The sequence below is a fragment of the Balaenoptera physalus genome (genome assembly GCF_965194825.1).
Source record: "Balaenoptera physalus genome assembly, chromosome: X".
Taxonomy (NCBI): Eukaryota; Metazoa; Chordata; class Mammalia; order Artiodactyla; family Balaenopteridae; genus Balaenoptera; species Balaenoptera physalus.
Window position 1 is genome coordinate 46601384 of NC_138903.1, and position 18733 is coordinate 46620116.

General features: G+C 51.3%; 1 protein-coding gene across 9 annotated transcripts in view; it reads right to left on the reverse strand.

The window, feature by feature from the left end:
• The window catches only part of IQSEC2 (IQ motif and Sec7 domain ArfGEF 2), an 82855-nt gene that overhangs the window by 23798 nt on the left and 40324 nt on the right, over nucleotides 1–18733 (reverse strand). For 7 of the 9 annotated variants that reach the window (XM_082445100.1, XM_082445099.1, XM_082445103.1 and 4 more), the window contains 2 exons: nucleotides 2237–2498; nucleotides 886–1287 (listed from right to left, as the gene is read on the reverse strand). In XM_082445100.1, coding sequence (XP_082301226.1) covers nucleotides 886–1287; nucleotides 2237–2498 — 664 coding nt within the window. Of the gene's footprint in view, nucleotides 1–885; nucleotides 1288–2236; nucleotides 2499–11256; nucleotides 11966–18733 lie in introns of those variants that run through there. The other 2 variants (XM_082445106.1, XM_082445107.1) reach the window with 1 other exon arrangement.

The window sequence follows — 18733 nt, forward strand, 5'->3', positions numbered from 1 at the left end:
GCAGCTGATCAGCTATGCTGACACACCACAAGCCTAGAGTGATCTCCTACCACTATCACTGCCGGTTACATTCCCACCCTTTCCTGCTTTTGCTGATGCAATGCCTATGCAAGCAACACCCTCCCGACTATCTCTAACTTGCTAACTTAACTGTCTGCTAAGGCCCAGGTCCAGTGCTGTTTCCTCAAAGAAGCCTGCCTGGTCCTCCCAGAAGAAAGTTTCCTCTCCCTCCTCTGGGTTCCCATGGTACTATATGTGATCCCTTCTCATGGCTCTGAGCACATTCTTTCAGGAGACAGTCCTGTGCACATGTGTCTGCTATTTCCTACTGGCTTGGGGAGTTCCTTGAGAAAAAGAACCCTGGCCGGTTCATCTGTCTCCCACATGGCGCCCAGCACAGAGCCTGGTCCATGGTCGTATGGTATAAGGGAAACCTTTGGAACCAGTCAGAGCTGAGTTCCAATCCAGTTTGGAAGTCACTTCACCTCTCAGGGCCTCAGAGCCTCAGTCTCCTCCCCTGTAAAACCAGGATAACAACACCGGTCTGGAAGGTCATTATGAGGCATATACAGCACCTGGTACAGAGTAGGAGCTCATCACCTGTTAGGCCTTTATCTGATAGTGGCTCACGTTCCAAAGAGTGAGAACTTTAATTTTCTTATGTGTTCTAGACACCCAGATTTTTAACTTGCTTGTTTAAACGATATAATTTTCCTCTTGCCAATCCTTTCTCGTTATTCTCACAGTCCCTACTTAGATGGTAGCTATTTGTTGTTATCAAAAGCTTGTTGGGCAACTTCTTTCAGTTTGAAGTATAGGTAAAAAGTCGTAGGAGTAGCCAGAGCACAGGGATGGGGAGGAAAGGCCCTTTTCAGGGATGCTGACCTGTTTGGAGAAGGAGTCCTCAAGCTCTGTGATGTCATTAGAAAACTCTCCAGATGTGGTGACGGAGCTTCCCCCACCATCGATGCCCCCTCCACAGGAGCCTCCATATGGGAGCCCCCGTTCAAGCCGGTGGCTCCGGGCACCAGCCATGGCACCCTCGTCCAGCGAGGCAGGCTTGCCCTCGAAGTACGCGGGGTTCTGTGCCTTCTCATATTCCTCAAAGGAGAACTGCATCCGCATGTTGGAAAGGATGATGCGGCGGGACATGCGGCTCTCTGAAGCTGAGCTGCGGAGCCGCTCAAAGTTCTTGTTCATGCGGTACTGGCGGAAGGCCGTCTGGATGGTCCTGGCAGCCCTGCGGCTCAGGAAGGAGCCCCCATACTTCCTCTCCAGCATTTCCACCTGGCAGGGGAGGGTGGAGGGGAACAAGGTCAGAAACTCACTACAGCCTCCTCATCTCCCTGGGCCTCAACCACACCACCGCCCGAGTCACAGCTAACTGCTTACAGCTGCCTGGATGCGCCAGGCTGGGCTCTCAGTGTCGTGTTCTCACTTTAATCTCAGATAGCACATGTCACACGGGACTGAATTGTGGTTTTCTTTTTTTATTTACAAGAAGTAGATGTTCAGTATTTTAAAATAAGAAAAGAAAAAAAAAACACAGAGAAGCCAAAAAAGGAAAGAAAGGAAGACATAAATTGAAAGCAAGAAGGAGAAGGAGAGAGGAAGAGAGGGAGGGAAGAAAGGAAGGAAAAAAGGAAAGGAGGAAGGAAAATTGAAAGAGAGAGGAAGAAAGGGGGGAGGACAGCGGGAAAGGAAGGGAGGGCCGGGAGGGAGGAAGGAAGGAAGGAAGGGAGGAAGTTTGGTTCACCTAAAGTCCCAACACCTGGGCATAACGACAATTACATTTTGGGATATGTCCTTCCAGTTTTTTTTCTTTTGTACATAGTATTTTGTGTCCCCTTTTTAGCCAAACAATACCTTGTGTGATACATGTGATATTTTGTAACACACTGTTCTGAACTTGTCAGCTTATGTGTGTGCTTCTCCCCTTACACTGAGATTTTTGAGGACTAGGTCCAGGTCTTTCATCTTTACATCTCCGGTGCCCAGCATGGAGCTCACGCAATGTTTGCTGAGTGAATACAAGATGCAGTGGATGGATGGTGAATGGGTCAGTGAGGCCCTAGTAAGGGTGAAGGGTTCTGGAGAAAGTCTTCTCCTGTTCTAGTCTCACTATCCCTCCCTGGACACCACCTTCGAGTGCCACATTCCAATCCCTCCCTTGGTCCTCTCACACCCCCACCCCCACTCCCACTCCCACTCCCGGCCAGAGCCATCTCGTCGGCACCTTCTTGTCCTGCAGGTCCGTGGAGAGTTCATAGCTGTCCGACAGGGCCTTGGAGCGCTTTATCTCCTCTTCTTCCTGCTTCCTCAGGGCAACACTGGCTGGCTGGAGGCGAGCCCGCTGAGCCCAGGGAAGGCCCACCCCAGCAGGGGGGCCCCCCATGTGGCTGCTGGTGGGGGGCAGCTGGCTCAGCCGGTAGGGGGGTTGGCTCCCGGGACTATCAACCGCTGTGCTCAGGTCACTGCCTGGGGCATCACCCTCCACACTGTGGGGATGAGATAAGATGAGCCAGGATGTGGGAACAGGAGAGAGGCCTGCTGGGCCAGACTGAGAGTGGGTGGACCAGATCCCTTCCCACAACCCCATCCTCCCCAGCCTCCTCACAGATACAGGGACCCCAATACTTAAAGGCCAGAGGGGAGTCCTACCCCCCAAGTTGTCTCCTCACTGCCCTCACAGTCCTGTCCTCGCCCCTTCAGCCCTGTCCCCTCACAGCTCCATCCTTTTAGACTCCTTTCCCTCCAGCCAGGTCTTCTCACAGTCTTGTCCCCAGTCCTACTCTACTCTCACAGCCTGGTCCCCTCGTGGCCATGTCCCCTCACAGCCTTATCCTCAGACCAGTTTCCTCCCACTCCTGCCCCCTCAAGTTCCTTTTTCTAATCATCTCAGCCCCTAACAGCTCCATCCCCAAACCCTTCCTCCCCTGAGGGACCAATTCCCTTGTATCTCTACCCCCCAAGATCTCTTCCCCTCACAGCTCTGTCCCCAAGACTAGACAAGACGAGACATGCATCCCTCCCAGCCCTATCCCCAGCACCATCCCAGATCAGCCCTGTCCCCAGGCCTGAGGCCCACTCCCACATCCTGCACATCTAGGCTCTCCCCTGCTCGCCCAGCCCTGCCCCCTACAGCCCTGCCTCTGCCCTCAGAGGTCTGGACTCCGGGCTTGGCCAGTTCCCAGGGTTCCCTGGCCGCCAGGACACGGGCTCAGTGACAGTGGGAGGCACCTCCCATCCAGCATCCTCACAGGTAAAGAGCTGCCCTGCGGGGCAACTTCCTTTTTCTCCTCATGGCCTCCTCTGTTCAGCTGGGGGAGGGGGACAAGGGTCTCAAGGCTGAAGAGTGGTAGGAGCTGGGCACTGGGTCTTGCCCGCCCTGGTTACCCGGAGCTGTTGTTCTGCCAGACCTGCTCCCACGGTGCCATGGCAACCAGGCTGCCAGGGAACTCAGGTGGCGACAGAGCCCAGACGCCCTGAGCCAGGCAGGCACGGTGAGGAGCCACAGAGACAGGAACACTGGAGGGGGGTTGGGAGGGGGCGACAGGCGGGGGGAGGCGTGGAGGGGGTTGTGGGGAGAATGGGTGTGGCTGAGGCCCAGAGAATGGTCTGGTTCGGGCAGGCACGGGGGTGAGGGGGCTCTTGGCTGGCGAAAGGGTTAAGGGGCCATTCCCCAGCCCCTACTTGCAGAGGCCCGGGGCGCAGAACCAGAACGGGGGCAAGCTGGGGTGGGTGGAGGGGGGCTCCCTAGCATTTCAGGAGCTTGAGCTACAACAGCCCTGCCAGCCTGGCAGAGAAGAGCACTTTGGTCTGGGGGCTGGGTGCGGTGGGTTACAGCACTGGCGCTGGCTCTGTCCTGGTGGGGGCTCCCGCCCACTGCTCACCCTCTACCCTCCCAAGTGTTAATCTGCTACACAGTCAGGAGCAGGGCGGAAACAGACTGAGGGGCTGCCCTGCCCAAATGCTCTCTCCTTCTGGTCCTCTGGGGCCTGTGATGTCCCCCTTCAGGGGTCAGACCAAGCCCAGCGCCCCCCAGGCATCTAAGATGCTCCTCTTCTCCCCTTCAGGACTGCAGGATCCTGCCCACCAACCTCTCAAACCTCTCCCCTCCCAGCACATGGCTCCCAGTTTTGATCAACTGTCTCCTTTGTTCACGAACCATCCATGGTTCCCACTGCCCACAAGAGATAGCCCAAGTTCCTTATTTTGGCATTTGAGGCTTCTCCAAGATACAGTAGCTAATGTTTAGTAAGGCACTGTTCTTACCACTTCACATTTAATAACTTGTTTACTCTTCAAAACAACCCTACGAGGTAGGTATTGTTATTCATCTTCATTTTACACATAAAGAAACTGAGGCCCAGAGAGGTTTGTAACGTATCTATGGTCACACAGCTATTAATGATAGAGCCAGGATTCAAATCCAGGCAGTCTGACTCCAGAGCTCACAGTCTTAAACATTAAGCCATACTGCAGGGTTGGCTGCCAGCCCCCCACCCCATGCACCCTTCTCTCCAGCCAGCCCAAATCCTGTTTCTCCCCAATACTCCTGTCCTTTCCACCTCCCAAACTGTTCATACAGTACCTTCTACCTGGAATGCCATCCCTATCATCTTCTGCCATCTGCAATCTGAGAATCCCCCCACACCCTAGTGCCATCAAGATTCAGGTCATATGCCACCACTAAGAAGCCCTCCCGAAGCCCGCCTCTAGCCAGAAATGATTGCTGATCCTGTTCAGGGCTCCCACACACAGCACATGTCTGTCCTTCTTTTTATGGAGCAGGTTAGCTTTGGCAAAGCGTGACAGCTATTTGTGTTCCTGACTCCCAGAATCCCAGCACAGGAAGAGAATTTGGTAATCTCTCCGCTAGCACAGAGCACAAGGCCTGGAACAGAGTAGGTGCTCAATGAAAGCTTCTGGAGGGAGGAAGTCAGTGAATGAGTCCTGGTGGCTGCGCTAATAAATCCTCTCACCGGAACTTTGACCTCAGCCTCCAGTCTCCTCTTCCCAATCCATTCTCCATCCTGTGGCCAGAGAGAGCTTTCCAAAGTAGAAATCTGACCGTTTTGCTCCCCCACTAAAACCCTTCCATGGCTTCTCATAACTCATTCAACAAACAACAACTGAGCCCTTTCTACATGCCAGGCACAGTGCTAGGTGCTGGAAATATAATCGTGAGCAAGACGTGTAAGATTTGTTCCCTCACGGAAGTGACATTCTAGTGGGAGAAGAAGACTATAAATATATACTATCATTTCAGGTAGAGAGAAGTTCTAGGAAGGAAAATACAGCAGGGTGATTAAAGGTGCTGTTTTAGATGCGGTGGTCAGGGAAGGGCTTTTTGAATAAATGGCATATAATCAGAGTCCTGATGGAAGTGAGGGAGTGAGCTGTGTGGTTATCTGACACAAGAGCAGTCCAGACAGAGGGTAGAGCCAATGCAAAGGCCCTGAGCTAGAACTGTGCCTGGCATGTTTGAGGAACAGCCAGGAGGCCAGTGAAGCTGGAGCAGAGTAAACGAGGGGAGAGTGATAGAAGATAAGATCAGAAAGGTAATTGGGGCCAAATTGTGAAGGGCATTGAGCACACGATAAAGACTTTGGCTTTTGATCTGATTGAGATGAGCAGAGGAGGGGTGTGATCTACTTAGGTTTTACAGGAATCATCATCCATAGGATAACGTCCAGCTTCCTTACCATAGCTGTGGATGGTTCTCCTGACCGGACCTCTGCCTCATATACCCTCTGCCCCTTTACCCCAACCTGGCTACCTCCTGCTCACCCTTCAACATTTAGCTCGGGTGTTCCCTTCCATGCCTGCCTGAGTCCTTCACACAGGATGGCTTACAGGCCCCTCCTCTGTGCTGCCATAGGGCCCTAGAGTCACCTCTATCCCTAGGGCAAGGGCATTAATTGGCTCATTGAAGCCTTACAATTTACTGAGGCAGGCACCATTAGCCCCATTTTATAGATGAGGAAGGACACTGAAGCAAGAGGTGATGTAGACTTGCTCAAGGTCACACAGCTATTAAGTGAGAAAGTCAGGATGCAAACCCAGGGCCTAGGCTGTCTTCTCATGACATCTTGTTGCCTATCCCCACTTCTAGCTCCATGATGCCCGTCTTCTCATGACATCTTGTTGGCTATCCCCACTTCTAGCCCCATGCTGCCCCTGGCTCTCTACCCTTTGGCAGTTCTCCTCTCCCTTCTGTTTTGGTTGCAAAGGTAATAGTGGCAGGGAGGTCAGGCTGTCAACACAGCCCCCCAAAAAGGATAGAGCTTGAGGGCATCATACACACTGCTAAAGAAATGGGACCTGGGGACGTGGGATCCCTTAACTCAGAACTCCCAAACACTCAGCGCACCTTCCCTGCATCAGGCATTTTCTGCACATTATTTGAACTGCGTGGCAAATGCTGATCACATGGAAAAATCTCTTCTCTTTCTTACATCTTACATAGACTCATATTCATTCTCTCTCTCTCTCTCTCTCTCTCTCTCTCTCACACACACACACACACACACACACACACACACACACACAGAACATGTTGTGCAGTAAGAAGCTGGGCAGACCTAGGTTCAGGTCCTGACAGCCATTTATCCACTGTGTGAGCCTGGGTGTGTCCCTTTACCGCTATGCACCTCAGTTTCTCATCCGCGTGGAGCTCAAAATGCAATTCCCTCTTTGGATTCCTGCACTTCAGAAAGGGCCTGGGAGACCTACCTCTCCTGGACTCCTCCCAGCCGGGAGCAGGAGCAAAGAAAACACACACGCGCGCACACGTGCACCCGTGTGTGCTGTCTGCTGGGCTATTCTGTGAGGGAAACTGGGGAGCATCCTCTGCAGCGGGGGGAATAAATCACGTTACACAACTAACCACAGTATAAAGCTGAAAGTTCTCAGGGCTGGGGAACGGAGGAAGTGCTAGGAGAGCTCAGGAGAGATTTCTCCTGCTGGGGGGGGCAGGGGTGCTGAGCGGAATAAAAATAAACTCGCGCTTACAGCGCACCTTCCCTATGTCAGGCATTTTCTGCACATTATTTTAACTGCATGGCAAATGTGAAGGAAGAATTAGGATTCCGATTTTGCAGGTGAGGAGAAGGCTCTGAGGGGGAAAGTGGTGTCAAAGGTCTCAGGACTAGCAAGTGGCAGAACAGGGATTCAAAGCCCAGAGCCTGTGCTAGTTCCCCTGTTGCCTCGAAGGCTTCATGGGGCAGTGGGGGGGTGGGGGAGCTATTGAATAGGGCCTTGCCTAGGAGGAGTTGGTAGAGAGAAGGAGTGAGGGACCTTGTGAGCCAAGGCATTACGATGGGGAGAAGCGGGGCAGAACGGGCAGTAGGGATTTGGGGTGGCCTGCCCATGGCGGGGGCACTGACCCACTCCGGCTGCTGCTATTAATGGGAGGTCTCTCTCTCTCTCCTTCCCTTTATTGGCACTGACCAGAGCCAGGCAGCCAGCAGGGGATGGGATCAGGATGCAGTTGCCATGGAAATGAATGGGGGCTGTTGCTATGGATACCATAAGATGAGGGCAAGAGGAAGCTAGGGATGCTGAGGACTATCCCCATGACAACTTGGGCTGAAAGCGGGGGTGGGGGGGGGACCGGAAGTGAGAGACAAGAAAACAAGACAAGGAGGTCAGCACACGTAGATGAGGCCAGGGGCATTGGGCTCTGGAGGAAGGCTGGGCAAGGAGACCAGACCCAGCGGGGGGTGGGGGCAGAGGGGCAGAGGGACTCCAGTCACCTCCCTCTCCCCCGACAGCTTTTCAACAAGCTGTTTCTGCTGCCCAATCCCAGCGCCATAGAGACTCCAATCCTGAGGCCAGCCCGGCTTGGCACAGGGACTGGCAGGGGAAGAGGAAGCCATCGGAGGGGCTGATTGGGTACCCAGCGGGCAAACATAGGCTTGGGAGCACACAGATCAGGGTTTGAATCCTGGCTCTGCTTCCTTTGCAGCCCTAAATATAATAGTTGTCATTTACTGAGGACCTACTTTTAGCTAGGCCCAGCAACTCTGCAAGGTCTGGGTTGTTTCCCTTGAAGGGGACAACACAGATGAAGAAACTGAGGTACAGAGAGATGAAGTAATTTGCCCAAAGTCTCAATGCTCAGCAGTGGTGGAGCCAGGAGTCGAATCATCGCTCATGCCTGTACCCACCAGCCCAGCACTGAGCAGCCCCTCTGAGCCCGAGTCCTTGCATTCTCCAGCTCCCTGTGCCTTCCCACAGTGGCACACAGAGGGCCAGATGCTGAGTAAATATTTGTGGAGTGTGTGAGTGAGGAAGCAATCCAGGAGGAAGCAGGAAAGACTGAGGTTAGATGGAAGAAGTGCCTGACTTTGAGAGCAATGACTCATTGGTTTGGCTGGCCAAGGGTAGAAGATCCACAGAACCGGGATGGACTTTTCGAACCATCTAATTCCACATATTCAAATTAAGACTCAAAAAGTCTAAGTGACTTGCTTGCTCAGGGTCACACAGGACGAGAACCCCAATCCCCTATCTTCCAGGCCAGCGTAACTTTTTAGCTGAATCCGTCCAGTCCCCACCCCCACCCCCCGGCACCTTTAAGCTCCTAGATGTTGGTGGCAGCAGGCTCCTTGTACTTTCTAGGCAAGGCGAGCTGATCCACAGTACCACGCCTGTGCCCAGGCTCTTACTTTCTTCTGCCCAGGATGTCCTCCCTCTCCCCTCTACCTGCAGCCTTTGTCGGTCTGGCTGAGCTTTTCTGAATCTTGGGGCACCCTGAGCCAGCCAGGCCTCCTGGGAGGTTGGTTCTGACTCACTCTCACCCCCCACAGAACCTGACAGGGTCAGTTATCCCCCCTCTATGTTTTGTGCACACTCATGTCACAGGCCGTCCTTATCACCAGCTAACTTGAGATTCTCTCTTGAAGTGTCCATTCCCTACACTACTCCCGTTTCCCATGGGCAGTGGCCTGGTATAATTCACCTCTGTGGACCATCCTTATGCCCAGGCCAGGGCCCAGCAGCCACCTTGGTCCCCTAAGACCACAGGTGGCAGTCATGTGTGTCTGTGTGACCATCCTGTCTGACAACTGTCACCCTAAAAGCCACAGCCCCACATGCTCAAAAGCCACTGACACACATTCTTGTGATTATCTCCACCGAGGCACATGCAGAGAGATTGCTAGGCACAGAAAGTTGCCGCCTCACACAATCAACCTCACACACTCAGAATCCCTCACGCCCAGCCTCACACAATCACATTCCCTCAGATACACAACAGTGCACAGCCTCTCACTCTTCTCTCACCTGCCAGCCTCACGCACACCTGTGCACAGGCACACACGTTTCCCTCACAACAGATAGAAACCTTCCCCTTTCCCATAGCACAGGCCCTCAGCCAATTCAGTTGCCTACACAGGAGTCTACAGCCCCATGGGTCCCACAATGGCCATCTGACCTTTAGTTGAGCCCCTGTGCCCCCTAACTTCCTTCTATCTCCAATAAAATGAAGGGTAGAATGGTCTCCCCCTCCACAGCCACAGGTCACCTAGACTCACACGCCCAGCTTGAACAGAGCAATCTATGTATCATTCCCCAACACAACCCCTGGGGCTCTCCACCAGGTTTTGGTCCATGCTGTCTCTGACTCCTTAATGCCTCACCTCTCAAACCATCTATTCAAACCCTTCCCAGCCGTCTACTCTTGCCCCTCTTCCTCCAGCAATCCTTGGACACCACCACCCCCAGCCCATCTTGACATCTCCCTACTCTTTGGGCCAGGAACATATTTTGCTCATTACTGAAGCCATATCTGCTCAATCACTTCTGCCCTTCACACCCTGCCTACTTTCCCAAAGGAATTCTCATCTTCCCTGGGAGATGGAGAACTTATGGAGAACACAGCCACTGTCTTACTTTCGGTCCCTCATGGTATTTAGCTTGAAACCTTGTACACAGTAGGTGTTTGAGCAATGCCTTCTGGAAGAGTAAATAAAGAAGAGAGGAAGAGAGAGGGAGGGAAGAAGGGAGGGGAGAAATAAATGAGAATTTGAATGAGTGAGTGAGTAGCTGAGTTGAGTGCCTAAGTGAGTCAAGCAATGAGTGAAGAGTGAGGCGAGCCTCTGGAAAACTACCAGGGCATGTGATGGGGATGCTGAAGGGAGGGGGGAAACAAAGGAGAGGAGGGACTCTCACCTGGGCCTTAATCAAAACAAGAGCCGCCAATCAGTGCACACTTGGCAACTGTGCACTAGACCCTATGCTGAGCTCCTTGTGCTTTTTCTTGCTAATCTTCATGACAACGCAGAGAGGTAGATCTATTCTCACTGTACTCGGGAAGAAAATGAAGCTCAAGGAGAAGATAATACTTGTTCAAGGTTATACAGAGAGTAAGTGGCAGAACCATAAGGTAAACTCAGATTTGTCTAATGCAAAAAAAAAAAAAAAAAGGCTCAGAAAGGGAAAGCAGGGGTATGAGCCCACCTGGGAGTCTCCTGGCTTTGCTCCTAACACAGACTCATCATGGAAGGTGTGGGTTCTACAGCACATAGAAGACACCTTCTGCCTTCTGCCTTCCTGCCAACAGCCTCTGGGGATTCTTAGAACTAGCTTTTGGCAGGTGCAGGAAATATTTAGGGTTATTGCATCTGGGGGCAGTGGCTTTCCCTCAGACTCAGAGATCCCTAAAGCTGTAGAATCAGAACCTTGAAAGTATAGAATCAAGGACTATTAACATCACAGAATGTTAAAATCACACCATCAGAATTTTTTCTAAATGGTAGAATCATGAAATCTTAAAACCACAGTATTGTAGAATCCCCAAATCACAGCATCATAGAAATAGAAACCACAGAATTGGATGGAATGTGTCACTGAATTATCCTCTCTTAAAGTCATGTAATCATAGTTTCTTAAAATTGTACCATCTCAGATTCACAGAATGTCAGAGCTGGAGGAGCCCTTGGAGATCCTCTGGTCCAACCTCCCTCCTCCTTTTACATACGGGGAAACTGGGTAGCAGGGAGGCCAAGCAACATGTCCAAGTTGGCCAGCTCGCACCACCTCAGGCTGAAGAAGGCGCTAGGCTTGCCCATGGTGAGAGCGCCACATCGTTCATTCATTTATTGAGTGCCTTCTGGGTGTTGACAATAAAATCAAACCCTACTCTCTCTCCCAGCCCCTGTTCCCAGCCCTGGATAGGAAAGAAGGTAAGACCCTGGTGGGGATGGGGAGAGGGAAGTGGGGCGGGGTGGAACATACATCAGACAGAGAGAAGAGATCAGCTTTTATTGATGGAAATTCTTTTGTACACAGCGACACGCACTCTGAAAGGCCTTTTCCTCCTGATCATATTTACAGAGCACTATGGGAGTGGCAGGGGGGCACGGGACAAGGCCTCCAAGCAGTAGAAGAGATGGCAGCAATGGCCACAGCAAGGGAATGAGCAGGCTGGGTCCCGACCCCGTCTGGTCCTCTAAGCCCTAGGCACCCTGCATCTCTGTTTGTGCTCACAGAGGACAGAGGTAGGTCCTTGGGATGTCATTTGGAGACCTCTCCAGGAGTGGCAGGCTCCAGGGTGCCTGGGAAGTGGGGTGCGGGTATGGGAGGGTCCAGGTTTCAAGCTTCAAGCTCCAAGCTCTGCTGCTCCCACATTTTAGTCAGACCTAGGGCTCCAGCCTTTATAATTTGGGGGCTGGAGTCCAGGGGAGACAGCAGTGAGGGTGGGAATTCCAAGAAGGGGGTGGGTGAGGACGGGGCACGACGCCTGCCCATCTGGTTCCTGAAGCAGGGATGGGGTCCCATGGGGGATCGAGGGGGCAGGGGGCAGGGGGCTGGTTAAGGCTTTTGCTTCTGCATAGAAAATGACCCTTGTCCTCTCAGTTACCGAGAGGAGGGACTACTGCACTCGGAGGCCGGACAGCAGAACTGATGAGCGTCTTCCTCTTCCTCTTCCTCAGTCTCCTCCTCCTCCTCCTCTTCCCTGGGGCCAGGAAGGGCAGGGTAGAGGCCACAGGCGGCGGGTGACAGAGAGAGGCAGAGGCATTAGTTTGCAGAGCAGGGGAGACACAAGAAGGGCTGGAACCAGGGAGGTGGGGCTAGGATGGGGGTTGGAATGGGGAGGCCAGTGTGACCAATGGGGCCACATCCATCTCAGTCTCCAAGGAGCCTGTTGCTGGTCCCCCTCCGGAAACGGCCCTCCCCGACACTCAGGCTGGGCTCAGGCTTAAGGTTACACCCAGAGTATGTAAACTCCCTTTCTGACCTGACAGGTGCCCAACCTTAATTTTAACATAAATAGTAGCAACCAGCTCTCTGCTGGCACTTTGCATGGGTCATCTCATTTAACCCCTGCAACAACTGTGCAACATTTTAAAGATGAGGGAATTGAAGCTCAGAGAGGTTAGATGTCTGCCCAAGGTCACACAGCTGGGTGAGCGGTAGTCAGGATTTAAACCTGGAAGTTCTTGGAGCTCCAATTCTCAGACTCTTCCCAGCAGGTCCTTTGGGTGAACTTGGTACTATCTCTAGAAATCCACCGTGCCCCTGAAGGACAAAGATTTGTATTTCCTGAAGGCTTCAGGGTTGGGAATGTAGGAGATGCTTAGAAATGGAGCGTGGAAAGTCCACAGCTTTGGAAGCAAACAGACCTGGGTTCCAAGGCCAGCTCTACAAGTGCTTCTAGGCTGCGGCCCCAGGCATGTTAATGCCCCTCTTGGAGCTTCAGTTTCCTCATCTGTAAAAATGAGGCTTATGATGCCAACCCCACAGGATTGTTGAAAGGACTGAAATACATGTCAAGTGCCTGGCAAACAAGAGTGATGGGAACATGGTGGTGGTTATTGTTAACTGCTCATGAACTGAACCTAATTACCAAGGTGGCCATTTGCACCCACACAGAAGCGCCACAGCGGCGGGGAGGAAACATTGCAGGAACAAGCACCTGTTCCTCGGGTCCTGTGGAGCAGTACCAGGGGCCAGTCTGCATGTGGCAGTCACTGGAGCTGGACTACATTTTCATGGGGTGGATGGACAGGCAGGAGGGCTGGGGCGGGACCAGGTGTCTTGGGAGCGAAAAGGCTGATCTTCTAGGGATATCCAAAGAAACAGTCTCACCCCACTCCCAGACCCCCTTGGCTCAGGAGATGTAGGAAATATGGAATCCAGGATACTGGAGGATTGGGAAGACATGGGAAGGAAAGAGAAGGCAAGGGAAGGCACTGCTGTCCATCTGACAGACAAGCGCGTGCAGGGGTGCGCACGCGGGGACACACACACACACACACACACACACACACACACCCTCCTCATACTCAGAGCTCCCTCTGACACATTGTTCCACAGAGTCACTGAGTCAGCAAAACCACATGAACCAGTGCTCAAGTCCTGGGCAAGTAGCTCCTCCTTTCAGAGTCTCCCATTCCTCATCTATAAAAGGAGAAGGAAACTCCACACCTCTCAAGGCTGTCATGAGGAACAAATGATCTTCCAGTCCCCCTGCTCACTCCCCTCCTATCCAGGCCAGGCCCCTGTTACCCTTCACCCTGACACTGCAGTCACCTCCTGATTTCTTCTCCCTACTCTCTTGGACCACATTAGCCTTCCTAAAGCCCACCTTTGAGTGTGAATCTCTTCTGCTCAGACACCCACCTTGGCCCCCCTTAGCTTCCTGGATAAAGTTCAGATTCCTCTACTTGGCATTCAAGGCTCCCCCACCATATGGCCTCACCTGGCCTTTCCTGTCAGGTGGAAAAAGCCCAGGCTTTAGAGTCAGACAGACCTGGGTTTAAATATCAGCCCCATCGCCTACTAGCTGGGTGACCTTGAGTCCATTTCTTCACCTCTCTAGGACTTATTTTCCTTATCTGCAAAATGAGGAAATACCTATTCTGCAGGATGTGGTGGGATTAAATGAATTCAAGTATGTAAGGCACCTGCCACCGGGTAGGTTTGGTGCCTCATACATTGTAACTATTACTGTTACTGTCAGCATCAGTGGCATCAATGTTATCCCGCCCAGCCTTCATCAAACTAGCTTGTTCGTTATTACATCAGCACGTCCAGCCTTTTCACGCCTCTATGCCTTTGCTGACTCTGTTTCTTCCTTCTGCACAGAGCTTTGCCTGTTGAAACCTTGTCTGAACTTCAAAACCCAGCTCAAATGCTGCTTCCTGCAGGAAGTCCTCCCTGACTTCCAACCAGAAGTATTCTTTGCTTCCTCCTAGCTCCAGCATCCATGCTCTTTGTCAGGGATCTCCATGTGTTGCTTTGAACTTTTCTGAAGCATTTCTTTCACTAATCCCCTCAACGCCCTTGTATTCCCCCGACCACCACTATCTCTACTTTCCCTCCCTGTGAGAAAAAGAGGGTCCTTATACTATTTAAGGCCAGTCCCTCCACCCAGGCTCTGGAGCCCACCCCTGCTACCACCTCCATAACAATCATCCCCTCTCCCTCCAGTATTTCAACCTCTCCCTCTCTGTTGCCTCCTTCCTACCAACATTTATAGAAGCTCAAGTCTCTCCCATCTGGGAATAAAAACCCTCGATCTGCCCCCACATCTCCCTCTAGCAATCAGTGTCCCTCTCTCCTCTTCACAGCTAAGCTTCTTGAGAAATTCGTCTACACTGGCCATCTCCACTTCAGTACCTCCCACGGGCTCTTCAACCCACTGCAATCTGCCTCATGCGCCCACCAAGCCACAGAAACTCTTCTTAGTAAGGTCGCCCAGGACCTCCCACTGGTTAAAGCCAATAGACTCTCTCCCACCCTCATCTTACTTCCCCCAGCTGTAACATTTGCCACTCTTAACAAGCCCCGCCCCGTGCGCAGACGGCTCTTTCCTTCCTCTGCTTCCGTGAGCCCACTCCCTGCTGGTTTTCCTCCTACTTCTCGGACCACCCCCAGCTCCTCTTCCTCTCTCCATTCCTTATGTGTTAGTACCTCTTCCCCAGTTCTGCTCTGGTCCTCTTCTCTTTCATTCCACACTCTCTGTCAGTGATCTCATTCCATTCCATAACTTCAGGTATGGCTGAGGACCCCACATCTCTCTCTCTAGCATGGATCTCTCTCCTGGGTCCCAGACCCATCAAGCCTAATGCTTGCTGGAAGCTCCACCAAGATGGCCCTTAGGGCCTTCAGAGTTCACAGGGACCTCTAACGCAGCAGCTTACTGCTGCATACCTGTCCTCCTGCATTTCCCACCTTTGTGAAAGGCACCACCACCCAGTGGCCCAAGCCCAAAACACACCTGGAAGTCACCCTAGGTTCTTCCTGCTCCCTTAGCAAGTCAGCCACCGAATCCTGCTGATTCTACCCCCTAAATAGCTCTAAAAGACTACACATGATCTGGCCTCCGCTAACTCATCATCTACTCCCCTTGCCCCTCGCTCACTCTTTCTCCAATCGTACTGGTCTCCCTGCCGTCCCTCAAACATAACAAGCACACTCTTGCCTCAGGGCCTTTGCACTTGCTGGAACATCATCCCCCAGATAGGTGTGGCACCAGACACATTCTATATATTTAGTTGCTTATTTATTTAGTATCTGTCTCACCCACCGTAAGATCCATCAGGACAGGCATCTGTTTTGCTCAGTGCTATATCCCTAATGCCCAGCACAGTGTCTAGCACTAGATAAATATGTGTTGAATGAATGAATCCATTGCCAGACCTGAACACGGGCAACTCACCGTGACCACCCTCAGTCATCTCCACCCCCCACTTCCACCCCCATTATCTATTCAGTCTCTGACTCCAGTTCTCTCTTCTACCCCATCACCTCTCAAATCCACCTCCTCTGCTCCATCCCCACAGCCACTACCTCAGCTTACCTCTCTTGGATTACTACAGAAGCCTCCTCCCTAGTCTCCTTCCTTCTAAAATGCTAATTTGATCAAGTTACTTTCCCTCCTCAAGAACTGCTCATGGCTCTCCAGCTGCCTACCACGAGAAAGGACCCTGGGCTCCCCAGACAGCGGTTTGAGGTGTGTCTAACCTCCGCATCAGTGTTCAGCCTTACCATTTCTCACCTCCAGGCCTCTGTGTTCACTCTCAGAGCATCCTCTCCCATCTCTACCACTCAAAATCTTTACAGACCTTGGATGACTGGCTCAAACACGACTTTCTTCAGGAAAATACCTGACTCACAAACCAGAAGTAATTCCTCCCCAAAATACATAGAGAAATAAGTGTCTCCAGTGTCACTCAGAATCTCCGAGAACCAGGAGTAGGATGGAAGTTAGTAATTATATCTGAGACCACGGACTTTGGGGGCTGGGCGAGCATTAATAGAGGTTCCCTTCTCCTCCTGCACTATTACCCTGGACTCATGTCCCTCTGGCCCTCTGCTAACACTGACTCATCCTTGCCTCCTCCCTTTCTCTCACCTGCTGTTGGGTCTATCTCATCAATAACTCTCAAAGAATTTAGATCCCATAATTTGAAATTAAAATGGTTCTTTGCGAATGGTGCCCACGGGAGTAGTGCAACATAGTAGCCCTGCTCCAAGCCACTTCTTCTATGCCAATATCCCAGTGTAGGCCTTCCATCTGGCCTCCATGCATACGATCCATTTTTCATACCGACTGCTAATGTGATATGTCTAAAACACAAATTTTACCAAATTTCTCTCCTATTTAGAATCCATTCACATGATACTTCATCACCAGCAACATTGGTTCTTAACCTTTTTTGGAGGAACCCAAAACCCTTTAGGCATTTAATGAAAGCCACAAACCATCTCCCCAACAGAAAATGCACACAACTAGACACACACAACATTTTGCATTCAATTTCAGGAGGTTCGTGGGCCACCTGAAGCCATTTGGGACCCATGAAACCCAGGTTCTTAAAAAACCTTTGGCTCTTCCCAACAACATCCAGGTTCTTTTGCATATGCTGTTCCTTCTGCCTGGAACATTCTGCCACACTTCACCCTTCTGCCCCTGACTGCCTCTGACTCATCCTCTAAGACTCAGCTCTTAGGCTGAGTTGACCTGCACTAGCCCTAGGTGGGGCCAGATCTCTTCCACTGGGCTTCCACAGCAGCCCCCCACCCTGTGCTCTCCTCTGTCATAGCCCTCCTCAATCTCCACAACTGACTGGGAATTTGTGGAAGGCAAGAACCATTACCTAGCATAGGCCCTGCCATAGCAGAACTCCCTAAGTGTCTACTGAAACGAACACTAATAACAGCTACCCTTTTTTGAGTACTCATTATGTGCCAGGCACTCAACAACGTGAATACTATTTATGATCTCTTCTACTCCTCAATAAATAAACCCCATGATGTTGGTGTTCTTTTTAACAGATAAGGAACTAGGCTCAGAGATGTGAAGTGAGTTGTTTAAGGTCACCCAGTTAGTGAGTGACAGAGGTGGGATTGAATTGAGACATGTTGGCACCAATGCAAGTATTGGTCCACCATGCTTCCCTGCCCTGGACTGTGAGATTAGGAGATGGTATCAGTAGCAGAACAGGACCAAGAACCAGGGCCAGAATGCCCTGCCTGGGCTCCATTTCCCAGGGCCGCCTACTCTTATTTTCCCTCCTGTGTCACCTTCATGTCAAGACCAGGGACCTGGTTCTCTTTCTCTCTCTCTTTTTTTTTCTTTTGGCCATGCTGCGAGGCTTGCGGGATCTTAGTTCCCTGACCAGGGACTGAACCCGGGCCCCAGCAGTGAAAGCACCGAGTCCTAACCACTGGACTGCCAGTGAACTCCCTGGCTCTCTCTTCTTATGGTGCGATCCCCTCCATCCCATGTACTACTCTCAGCCTCCTCATCCCAAAGCCCCACTATGGTCAGGCCCATCCTTTGCTCCAGAACCATCCCTAGACATGTACAGCTTTTAGATCCAATCCAATCCAAGGCTACACATTAGCTATGAGGAAAACAAGACATGGGTAGTCCCTGCCCTTCAAGAGTTGATAGTCATCCAGGAGTTTTACATGTACCTTCTCCAATCCTAAAATCAGCCCTGAGAGGTAAATAGGCATTATCCTCATTGCACAGATGAGGAAATAGAAGCTCAGAGGCTTGCCGAAAGTCGAGCTTGTAAGTAGCCGAATTTGGACTTGAATAAAGATACTGACCCAACTACTTTCCCCCATTAGGTCATCCTGCTTGGAAGAGCCAAAAAGTAGGCAACCATTTCCGGCAGGATTGGGGGATAAAGGAAAGCTATTACTCTTTCAAGACTTAGTACACATGTCCCCTCCTGTAGGGGACAGGTGGGGTTAGGTACCCCTCCTCTGGCAGCCCTCTGGGCCTACTTATGTTCTATCCCAAACCACACTATGCAGTCATTGTCTATGTGTCTCTCTCTCCCTTCTGGACTTGAGCTCCCTGACTGTAGGACCAGATACAGCTCATTCCCATATATTGAACCAAGGTTCAACATAAGGCCTAACTGAGAGCAGGCAGAACAAATGCTTGCTGAATGAATCAGGTGGTATTTGAGCAAGTTATTAAAAGGAAAAACAACAGGTGGATACAGGAAAAAGGTATAGAGGAGGAAGGAAACAAGTTAGTAAAGGCAAGGAAATGGGACCAAGAAAAAAGGCCAGTAATTTTAAAATTGTGACAGGGTAGGTATAAGATTTTTTTCATTGTTGTTATGGGGGTTTTCTTTTCCTTACAAAAATGGGATCATACTATAAGCCCTGTTCTGCTATTTGCTTTTTTCATATAACAATAAGTCTTAGAGGTCTTTCCAGGTGAGTATCTAGAGATATATCTTTTACTTTTGAT